We start from the raw sequence: 11,991 nt of genomic DNA, 5'->3' as shown, positions 1-11,991 counted from the left end.
CTACATTGTATCATCTTGGAGACTGATACGTGAGCGAGAGGTAAAAAGACTTGCTGGGGGAAACAGGAAAATAGGGTTAACTACGAAGTTGTGGGTTTGGGACTTTTACTTTTCTTTTCTTTCAGTGAAGAAGACAAAGGAATGTGCCTTCATAGGAAAACTTAGTGGGGTAATGAACTTAAATCCCCCACAGCTCTCTCTGTCTTGCCATGATGTAAGAGAAAGGCTGCAGGGGGTGGAGCCGGAGGGAGCAGAGCAGAGGAAGGTTAGTGGAAAGAGAGAAACAGAAGGTGAAGGGCCAGAGGAGTTTGAAAGGAGGCAGAAGAACAAAGCAAGAAAAGGGAGAGAAGGCGAGGGGCCAGGAGCCAAGCGGGGACGGAGCCGCACCTAAAATACACCAAATGTCTCCCAATTCAAGCTCTGAAAATAAGACCATGAAGGAAGCACTTTAAAAGGCAACAAGGTTCTCTTCAATACAGGGGCAAATGAGGAGAGAAAAGGAGCTGAGAACAAGGGTCTCGGAAGACAGAGAGAGGAAGGAGAGCGCCAAACCTCACCTCCTAATCATTCTGCCTGAGGTGCTGAAAGCATTTCTTTATAAAGTGTGAAGTTTCAGCTGCATCCAAATTCCAGGCATTGGAGACAGCGCCAGGGGCTGCTTATGAGAAACAGAATCTCTTTTTTTCCTAAAATGAAGAAAATTCTCTTTTCCTATGAGGTCGTCTCTATCTTGAACCGCCTAGACTCTTCTTCCATTCCATTACTGGATGACACCGTCCTAACGGGAAAGACGAGGTCAGGCCTGATGGATAGTGAAACAAAGTCTGTCAGAGACCCTAACCCACTAATCCCGGCCAACAGCCCACATCTGTAAGCTCTGCCCTGGGAGTCACAGACACCCATGGCCACCCTCTTCTCCACCATAAAGCTGTACAGAATGCCTCCATGAGATGATAGGGTTTGAAAATGGTACAACGTGTATTTCCCCAACCATGGAGGAAAAGAGGTTATTTAATCAAGAGGTATATTTAATGTGGTCCTGCCATGATTGTTGACCGCTTGAAGAAAACAGAGCTAGATTCCTACCTCACTCCATATACAAAAATGAATGCCACACGGACATAGGTGTGACAGGAGAACATTGAGAACTTATTTTAGCATTGAGAAAAACTTCTGCACTAAGATTAAAAAACCCAGAAGCCACAAAAAATGATAGGTGTATTTGACTATCTAAACATTGTAACTCTTGTATTAAAAAATACCTCAAAGAGTAGGGACACTCATGGATGCCAGTGATTTTTAGATAATCACACAACGAATTCAGGTAAAATAATCACTCAGAATGGCGGCGTTGGGTCTGATGTCCTGACACTTTAAGTATAGAGTAAAACACCCCTGAAAACAACAGGTAGGCTCCACACTTCCTGCCAGTGCCTGGGTCTGGCCACCTGTCTCAGGATCTCTCACTCTCTGATTTTCATGGTTGGCTTTAGTGACAGGCACAGGGTTTACTGGAAGGCCACAAATACTGTTAGAGTGCTTAGAACATATCTCTCCATCCATGTTTTAAGAATCTCAAAAATGCTCAGAATATAATGAGAGTTCACATGTGCGTGAATTATTTGTGCAATGAAAGAGGAAGGGGTAAAGGCAGAAGTACTTTCCTTCCAAATAGCTGCGATCATATTACACTGTTGTGTTATTTTTTTACTGAGAATACATTTATTGGTTTCAAAAATATAAACTACTTTACGAAAATATCCTTTATAAGAATAAGGAAACAAGCAAAAATGAAAAACCACACGGCAACTATCTCTGACGCCCCCTCCTCCACTTTAGAAGTGAGCAAAATGAGAAGAACAGAAACACAACCTTGCAAAGGGACTCATTGGAGTTTTTCAGTTTTTTTTTTTTAATAAAATGGCATCTATTGCTGAAAGCATTATGGCCTTTGTTATGCTACATAATACTGATATAAAATGTGAATAGTACAAAGTTCCTCATATATAATATACGGTTTTAATATATTACATTTGTTTCTACATAAACAGACTATAAATATATGTGCCACAGCATGTTTTACAGTCATGGTTCCAGCATCTCACACTATGATACCAAATGAAAAATACATTTTCTTTTTTAAAAAGGAAAGAACAAGGGCAGAAACCAGTAGAAATAGCTTTACATGTTAGAAGCCTAAATAATACAAGAGATGGGGTTAAACCTTTGGTGATAAAATAATTTTGAAATCTGGCTAACAGTCATTCAGAGAGTGAACAAACCAAATCAGCTTTGACTAGAGTGTAGAGGCCAAATTACTAAAATGCTGACCGATCAGGGGTGCGAAGAGAGGGAAGGGTCAGGGAGGGGAGAAGGAACAAAAGAGTAAAATCCTTCCTGAAGCTTTGACACCACAGCTTGATACGGAACCTACTGCATTCAGGCTCAGACATATCGCATCAGGACAGATAGGTGGGTATTCATCCAGAAGAAACCAGAAGCTGGTTTATACAGTCAGAACGCTTCCACACGACAGGGAGCCTCCGTCTGAATGTCCTTTCTTTGTGGCATTCTGAATAAAGGATCGGCCTGGGAGACAAGGAGCCAGAGCTGCGTCATTTCCTTCCTGGAGCTCGGCCAGGAGACACGTAAGAGTCCGGAAGGAACTCTCATTAGGAGTCGGAAACAGCCCAAGGAGCTCTCATTTAGCCCAACGGGGAAGAGCACGCAACCTTCTAAAACCAGTAACCTCGTCTGAAGCCTTTACATTTCCTAACAGACCCCGTGCCCACCTCCACCAGGGCCGACACAATGCATCTGAAAGCTCCGGTCCGCTCTCAGAGCAAGCCAACATCTTCCTTTCTGCCAACCCAAACCCCACACGTAAGACTTGGCTGAGGACCCATACGTGTCCCAAACAGAGCTTCTCGGATGGACTCAGCCCTCAAGGTCTTTCCCATCTTCAACACCTAAAGCACTTGCATCACCTGGTTTATCTTCTGGTTTTACAGAGACGGGTCCTGCCACTTCATGAAAGATGCAGCCACTCCTTGAACTCCTTTTGTTATAACCCACGGAGAGACCCAGAGTAAGAGGCATCAGACATGCTTTCTCAACGCATAAACAGAAAGTCAACACTGGGAGAAAACACAAACACATTCTTGAGTCACAAACATCTTCTTAGGAAATGCCTAGGGGACTGGCTCCCTGCAGTCTGAGGTCCTTTTTTAAGAAATGAAAATCAAATGTGGCTACTTCCTGGTGGTGGAAAGAACAACACTTGAAGATCTGAGCAGCACCTCTCATGTGATTTCCAGGAGTGGGGGACGTGGGTGCCTCCTTTTAAACAGGAGGAGAGCCCAACGCGGGTCCAGAGTCAGGCTGGAGAATCTGGGCTGCACTGCCAGCTTGTGGTCCAATCTCCACCAGCTTTAAAAGTTCTGCCTCCTCGCTGGAGTACACAGTGGTGTCTGTGTCGTCCGAGTGATACCCAGACTGGTAGCCACTCGTGTGGTTTGAGCCTTCGGATGCCACGGACTCCTTGCTTTTGCTGGGCATCAGTCCACTGTGGAAGACATGGAAACCAAATGAGTTGGTGGAGAGAAGGCAGTCCTTGCCCCTCGCATCCTAACCCCGTTCTCGACCCCGGGGGGGCTGTAATCTCCCTGGAGACACCGACCCCTATCTTTCCCACTTGCTAATCAGCGTATCAGGTTCACTCGGACAATGTCTATTTTCAGGTACTAGCATGAGCTAGTAGTTTCAGATAAGTCCTCCTATTCAGGTCCAAGTCTTTCAAGGCTGCGAGGAGATGAAAGGCAGTTTTCCTGAGTTATGCAAAGGCTCCAACCAACGGAACGTTTTTATGGCCTTGCAGATTGACAGGTTTGTATACAATGATAGGAGCCAAAGGGACTCTTTCATGATGGGAAAGGAAATTGGGAGGTTCTGAAAGTCCACTTCTGCTTTCCTCACACTGTCAATTAGGGATTACAAGGCATGTGCACGGTGTTAATAAAGTTCTTGAGCAACTTTAAACTTGAATACGTCGAAGTGTGTGTGTGCAATCAAGCCAGACTGTCAAAACCTGCTTTTTACTCCTCAAAACCACATTCTTTGGAAGGACTGGGGGCCCGGATCACTCAGCAGCAACTAGAGAATGTTTTCAGTGGCATGGCATCACGACAAACCATAATCACGTCCAAGCCTAAAAGCGTAAAACTTCAGGATTTACATTTTCTCAAACCATTCTGAGGTACGGGTCTTTTCCCCCCTGAATACGTGTTTTTACCAAATTATCCGTGTCAAAAACTACCAAAAAAATATTTCATTCACTCTATGTTCATATATGGTTTGAAAGTTATTTCAAATAACTAGAAATACAATTTCTCTTTCAATCCAACCTCAGTCAAATGAGGTTAATGCCTCAAACAATGGCATCGTATCTGGCACATAGTCACTGCTGAATAAACACATTTTAAATCAATGAGTGAAACACATGATTGGTTCGAACAATTTCTTACCTTGGGCCTAAAGCCAACAAAAAATTGCACAGTGGCTCATTTTATTTTTGTTTTCTTTAAGTGAACATCCCTCATAACCCGTAGGTATTCCCATTTTATAAAATGGTTCTATTACAAGTAGATAAAAGTCTTCTCTACTCTTACCTAGAGTGAGCTCATTCACAAATAGGTAACTGCTCTTCATCTCGCTATTTTTACACAGATTTTCATTGATTTGTTAGGTTAAAAGCAGATACGTCTATTCAAAACAACTACAAATTCCTACAAAACCACACGGGGGAAATCATATTCAAAATGAAATTTTGTATTTTCCCCACAAATTAGCCAATAATAACAATAAGCCAAATAAGCCAGCCAATAATATTTAAGTATCTCAAACAAATAGATACTGGCTTATTTTTTATACATCATACTTTTTTTTTAATTTAATTTTATTTTTTTTTCTTTTTTATATACATCATACTTCTGAAGACAGATGCACTCACTTATGTACAGGTTTGAAAATTCTTCGGAGTCCACAAAGATTTTTATCATCTCAATTTGATGGATTGCATCCAATGATCTTTGTTATTTAGCCAGTACCATACAAACCACTGACCATATAAATATAAAAATACCCTGGTATTCATAAATTCTCATAAAAACTGACCAAATACCCTAATGAATTTCAGATTCTTTTTTAGGTATGCCAGGTAATTTATTTGTTTGATTAGTTTCAGTTCTTTATTGGTTCAGCTGATGCAAATCTGACTACCTACCAAAGACACAAAAAGGGAAAACTGTCTCTACAAAAAGTCCTAAGTTCCTCCCAAAAATTCCTGTTGAGCTTTGTCTTTTCTATGTGGCTGAGCCTTACCTAAAAGATGGAGCTAATTTGGTTCTGTCTTCCAAGGTTTTCAGCTCTTCTGATGCAAGAACCATACCACTGTCCGTCTGGTTGTCCTTTTTAAGAGACAATGAGATGGCACAATTGATGAGTGTGCACACTGACCAATTAATTAAACTGATTTATTTATTTATTTTTTTAATATTTATTTATTTTTGGGAGAGAGACAGAGTGCAAGCAGGGGCGGGGCAGGGAGAGAGGGAGACACAGAATCCGAAGCAGGCTCCAGGCTCTGAGCTGTCAGCACAGAGCCCGATGCGAGGCTCGAACCCACGAAGCGTGTGACCATGACCTGGGCTGAAGCCAGACGCTTAACCGACTGAGCCACCCAGGAGCTCCAATTAAATTGATTTCTTAACCCATCTATCAGACAATACTCTCCAGGGTTCAACAGAGGGAGGTGAAGATATCATAGCCCGAAACTGTACAAGCTACAAGGAGCACAACCACTTCCTAGTAGTAAACCCAGGCCCGGAAGAAAAGAATTTAGGAAGAAGCAGCTGAGGAAACCTGTTTCCATCCCTCTTTTCTCAACGATACTATTTACACTTGAGTGGAATTGTGCATGGCGCTAGACTGTCTAGAAACTTGGGCCAGGGACTGTACTTATGTAAAAAACAAGGGGGGCGCTGATCAGTGCCACCTCCATAATGAGCCCATGACACATACCCTCAAGGACAGCCTTATAATGAGGCCCCAAGACTCTAACGCTTAGGCTAATATTTATCTAGCTAACATTTCATCCTTTGTATTGTTTTTAAGACTATTTTTAAAAGATGTACTTACATCTGGGATTACTTTTACTTCTGGTTCTTCCAACGGGATATCTTCAAATGTTTTTACACTCACGGGCCGGCTCTTTCGCTTACTGTTCTGCAGATACTGACTGCAAAAGAACAAATATTTATATTTTAGTGGTGGTATATTTGGCTGCAGATACCAAAAGTGATACCTAAGTTCATTATCTTTCAACCACAAGTTTAATAGCAACCTTCAAAACATCCTTTGGAAAAAGAAACACAAAACAAAACAAAAATCTTTCTCTGCTAGCGCACATTGAAGGCTTAATTTCCTGTAAAAGCCTATTTAAAAGTATAATATAAGTGAGGGGCCTAGATGAGCTCCCGTTCCTTTGAATCATATTTCTGAGGACCAGGGCTGGACTAAAGACAACATCAGCAAAGCAAGTGATCAACTGCCTTCTGCTTGGCTTCCTGATGGCCTGAGGTTCCTCCACCGGGCTCTCAACACACTGCCGAGTGTTACACATCTTTCTGGCCATCTCCAGAAACGTTTTTCTAGGTAACGCTCACAGAGCAACCATTCAGTGAAAGATGGGCAGAGGAGACACCTGAAGATCTTACTGAATCTCACCTGGGTTCTGGAAAGGACACTGAACCCAGCAGGATCTGGAGACAACCTCCTCCTTCTGCATGTAATTGAGGCTTAGTGCGTAGATGGGATGGCGGGCTGTCTCACAATCCCCTATTTTCAGCCCACAGAATTGTTGGTCTTGGGAAAAGGCAGTGTGGTTTAAGAGTCATGAGATATTGTGTCTATTTCAAAGTCTACCACTGACTACACATGCTTGGGAAAGTCGTGAATATTTCTCTGCCTCGGTGGCTCTGCCTCTAAAATGTGTGGGTAATAGCTTTCTCTCCCTCACTCACAAAGATATCTGGAGGGCTGATGAGGTGGGTGGCAAATGTTCTCAGAAGGAACGACGCTCTATCAGCCAAAGCTTGTTTTCCTCCTTGAATTCCAAAGGATACCAGCTTCCTTCAGGAGTTCAAAGAATGGGACTTGTCAGACACCATATCACCTGTTTTCTGGGGGTGCTCCTTCCCTACCATGTGGCTTTGGGTGAGTCTTGAGTGATCCTGTTAAGATCACCGATGGCCCAAGTGGAGAGAAAGGAAGTCCGTCTGTTTCACAGCAAGGGACAGCAAATTCACTCTTCACGCTCGTCCCTGCATACTGCCCACCACCCCCCCCACCCCCCGCCAGGCAGGCTCCTGGACATGTTACGTATTCTTTGTGTCTTCTGTGACCAAGTGGAGTGAGGACTTGCTTGAGCCAAAGGAGGAGAATGGAAATCGAGTCTCCCTCCCCTGCCCCAGGAGGCTGGTTCCTCCCCTTACGGAGGGAAGAGGATGAGGTTCACCAATGACATCTTCCCTCAGGAAACTCCACCTAAAGGAGGACCTAATAAATAAGGAGAGAGAGAAAAGCCCACCTCTCCTGAGTCCAGTCCGGACTATTGCCAAAAACTATTGGTACCATATAGTTAATCATTCATTTGCTCATTCCCTGATCCAGGAATCCTTTACTGAGAATCTACCACATGCCAGGCACTGCGCTAAAATGCTCCTCAACTGTTATCTCATAGCACCTTCATAAATGGTACCTGTCAGGGGTGGGTATTATTATCCCAAGTTCAGATGAGGAAACCGAAGCATCAAAAGGTTAAGGAACTTGTCCAAAATCACAAAACTAAAATATCTGGATTATTATTTTGAGGGTTATAAGCAGCCACTGAAAGATTTAAAGCCTGAGGCTAACAAAGTCAGATGCGCCCTTTAGAAAGATGGCTCTGGGTACAGGAAGGTGAAAACAGAGGCCATGAGACCAATTAGGGGGCTCTTTTCCACGTATCTAGGAGAAAGTAGGGCAGCCTAAGAAAGGTGATGCCGACAGGGTTTGGAGAAGTAGACATATCCCAGAGATATTCAGGATATAGAATCAACTAGAGAGGGTAAGCTTGGGCAATAATGCAGCTGTCTTGGAAAAAAGTCGAGGAAGCTGAGACTTAGGGAGGAAATGGCTAGAATTGGGATATGAAATTGGCCTTCAGATTCTAAAGCCCATTGTTTCGTTTTGTTTTGCTACCCTACTCCACACTGACTCCCTTGGAAAAGTAGCAGGAAGGAAAAAGTAGAAAAGAACAATGGACGTGATTGTTCGAGTCTTTGTTGAGCACCTACTATGTGCACAGCACTGCTCTCTCCCACGCACCCACTGACCACGCGGTGGGAACAGGGCGGGGGAGCGGACAGAGAGAAGGTGAAGAAAGGACAGTTTCATTTCAAGCAATCTGATCTCACAGCCAAATTCAGGAACATCTAGCCAGGAGGCAGTCCCAGACATCAATCCACAGGAGCACTTAATCATCACCAGCAATTAACCAAAATGCAGAAAAATGGTTATGTGCCAAAACCTTTCTCTGGGAGAGAAAAGAAATCTTTGATAAGCTGCTTGGAGTAGGAGGTGAAACTCCCTGGGGAAATGATGGAGCAAGCACAGATGGTCCCCAAACTGCCCTCATGGAAAGATGAGTCCAATTAATATGTGTTTTCTTGCAGAAGGCATGCAAACTTGGGGCCAGAGCTGATCCACACGGGAAATTAGAGGCAAAGCTGAGTCTAGACACCAGCGATCCGTCCCGCTCCCCCCTCCCCCCCACACCTCTCAGCCTCTTCCCCAAATAAATGTTGAACAAATATTTTTAAATAATTTAAAGGGGCCACGGATCAGGAGGTCGGTGCCCACAGCAGTGCCTCTGTCCAGCTCTATTTATAATGCAAGGAGACTGAAAACTATAAAGAGGAAACGAATGAGAAAGACTCCTCAGCTTTCCGACCTGACTGGAAATGTGAAAAAGGAGAGAGAACAAGTCCACCGAGAAGCACCCCAACCTCATCTCTGGTCTTCCCCCGGGGAAGCAGAACCCAAAGAGAGCCTCAGCATGAGGTGTGCCATGTGCAGATGCCTCCATTCTGGGTTTCTTTTAACCCCGATAATTCGACTGTGACTGTGGAGTCTTGTTTTTACAAAAGGAAAAAAGGTGGAGGCAGTTGCGAGGGGGTGCAGACAAAAGATTCCAATTTCCATTTTATTTTTCAAATTATGGCTGGCTAAAAGAGAAACTGGACTGGAAAAGACCAATTCGAAAATCACAGACAGAAAATAGGAGCCAGGCCTATGCTCAGGGTGTGGTGTCACATTTGTCCATGCTTCTGGGGATAAGTGTTAGCAGCCCTGACTTAGATCCAGCATTGCGTTTGTTCGGCACTTCCATTACACCAACGTGACCTCATCGACTCTTGGCACCATGTGCAAAGCGTCCAAGCGAGCCAAGAGGCTGCCGGCTCAGGTCCTCACTCCACCTGGTCACAAAAAACCCAAGGAATATGGCTGATGATCAAATGGCTTTCTGATCGGGCAGAAGGCAGTGATGTTGCAGGAATAACTACCACCCCCAGAAGGCCAGCCAAGCTTGAACTAGAGGGTTTTGGTGTTGTTTTGTTTTGTTTTTTAAGTTTATTTATTTTGGGGGGGGGGAGGCAGGAGGGGCAGAGAGACAGGGAGAAACAGACGGTCTCTCCACGTTGTCAGCACAGAGGGCTCGATCCCATCACCTGTGAGATCGTGACCTGGGCTGAAACCAAGAGTCAGACGCTTAATCGACTGAGCCACCCAAGCTCTTTGAACTAAAGGTTTTTAAGCCTGAGAGTGGAATTACTGGTTTTCAGTTCATTAATTTTTCTCTCTGAGGGTCCCACTGGGTGTGGCAGACAATAGGACTCGGACAGGTATCAGAGGAACTGGATTTGTCTGGGAGATGCGATTTTAAGCAGCTTGCTTAATCGCTATCGTGCATTGAGTGCTCTGAGTGCCAGCCACTTAGAAATACAATATACCATGTAATTCTCAACATAATTTTTGAACACCAGTGTCTTCACCTGGGTCCCAGTGAAGATGTGCGACAGGTCACTAAGAGGCATACTTGGGGTCCAACCAGTTCTACCTGCCTCTAAAATCTGGATCTTTAACCACCAAGTTTTCTTTCCACCAAGCGATTGCCCTGAGCCTCACATTCAACATCTACATCAAGAAAAGATCATAGTTTCTACCTTGCCTAACGCTGAGAGTTATCCCGTGAGCAAAATCCGATAATGTAAGGAAAAGTTCTTCAAGAAATGCTGAAAGTTCTTGACACAGATTCAACGGGCAGCTCGCCTGTCAGCTTCTACCCACTCCGGCAGTGTTCCCACCACCCTGTGGGATCCCACGGGTCAAGGGGTCCAGGGGGCCTCCTCCCCCACCCCCTGGCAGCCTGGCGGACCTAGAGCTCCGCGCCCCTCCCTGCAGCCACAGCACACTCAAGAGGGCAGGCTGGACTGTGCTGTCAGGGGGTCCAGTGACAGGAAGAAAACACCCACAAGAGTGGGAAAAGAAACAAAGCAAAGACACGACATCCCAGGCTTAGTAAAAGACAATTTGACTATTATATGGCAGAAACCATACCGACTCTTGCCTCATGCACAGGTGCTGGGAGAGAGAAGAAAGGAAGCTGCCTTCAGAACCCCTTTACAAATCAGGCGAGGACTGCAGTGCATGTGTTTCAAATAAGCCCAGAAGTCCCATTATGCAAATAAAATGCTGAAAATCAGACTAGGGAGGGGCTTCGGAAGATGTGCTGTCCAGTCAAATTCAGGACACATCCCCCTGGCAGACTGCACCCTAGCCAGAGAGGCACAAGTGTGTTTTCATATATGCATAAAACTCTTCCTTCCTGAATCTTTCCTAAGCCGTTTAATTCACATTAATAAAAGAGTACATGGGGATAATTTAAATACAGATGTCTATATAAAACTGGCCTCTTTTTCTGGAGATTAACAAACTATGGCATTCCAGCTATTTGCAGCTGCAGGGCTTAGAATTCTAACGGAAGAGCTATGGCAGCAATGTGGACCACAGATGGGAAGAAACTCACCTACCCCGGCCCTCTTCAAGGAGCACTTCCCTTTATAGCAGCCTTGGGGCTAAGGTTAAATGTGGAAGTGGGGTGCAGCAGCTTTAGAAAACGCCTTCCTTCCATCCCCTCCCCAAAGAACCTTGACATGCCAGCTCCCCTAGGGGATGTTGACCATATACAGTACCTGATTCCTGCTGTGTTGTCATAATGGAATTTGGGGTCACACACTTCCTCTTCCTCCATACAGGAAACAGGTGAGGTAGGCAGGGAGAGTCCAGAATCCTCTTCCATGCTCAAAGTCTCTGATATCGGGAGAACAATATAGTCTTTGCCATCCTGAAACAACAAACACAGCGAGGCTATTGTTATGGCTTCAGCCCCTCAAGAGCCTTTTCATGAGAAACAAAGGCCAAGGGGGCTTCTAGGTTAGCGGGCAGGTCGCTTTCATACCTGAATGTAGAACTTTAAGACAACATTAAATGGTTTGTCAAAAACAAAAGGGCACTTGAAAGGGACACGTATATGAAAGTACGGTGAAAAAGGTAATGTAAAAACAAGATGAGTAAGGGAGCCACAGAGGACTGTGGTTCCAAGGAAGACAAAGCAGGCTGGGGCCATACGCGTAGCGGCAAAGCATGGAGAGCTGAGGAATCATTTCTTCACAAAGCCCTACCTACGCGAGCCAGGTCTTTTAAAGGGCAGATCATCCAATGTTAGCCTCTACATTTCAAGGCAATGGAAAATCTGATGACAGGCTAGAGAAAAGCAATAATGTGCAGCAAAATGGGTCTTCTGAGAAAAGGTTGCACAATTTAACATTATTT

At 44.5% G+C, this 11,991-nt stretch overlaps 1 protein-coding gene across 1 annotated transcript in view; it reads right to left on the bottom strand.

Annotated features, from left to right (window-relative positions):
* Positions 1 to 1,888: 1,888 nt before the first annotated feature.
* KDR (kinase insert domain receptor) overlaps positions 1,889 to 11,991 on the bottom strand; it is a 46,480-nt gene continuing 36,377 nt past the window's right edge. The window contains exons 27-30 of the mRNA XM_027056992.2: positions 11,352 to 11,503; positions 6,196 to 6,295; positions 5,380 to 5,465; positions 1,889 to 3,565 (exon numbers count right to left, since the gene is read on the bottom strand). Coding sequence (XP_026912793.1) covers positions 3,343 to 3,565; positions 5,380 to 5,465; positions 6,196 to 6,295; positions 11,352 to 11,503 — 561 coding nt within the window. The 3' untranslated portion in view covers positions 1,889 to 3,342. The remainder of the gene's footprint in view (positions 3,566 to 5,379; positions 5,466 to 6,195; positions 6,296 to 11,351; positions 11,504 to 11,991) is intronic.

The sequence above is a fragment of the Acinonyx jubatus genome, chromosome B1 (assembly GCF_027475565.1).
Source record: "Acinonyx jubatus isolate Ajub_Pintada_27869175 chromosome B1, VMU_Ajub_asm_v1.0, whole genome shotgun sequence".
Classification (NCBI taxonomy): Eukaryota; Metazoa; Chordata; class Mammalia; order Carnivora; family Felidae; genus Acinonyx; species Acinonyx jubatus.
Note: the sequence above shows the minus strand (reverse complement) of the source record. Positions and strands in the feature narration are given on the sequence as shown.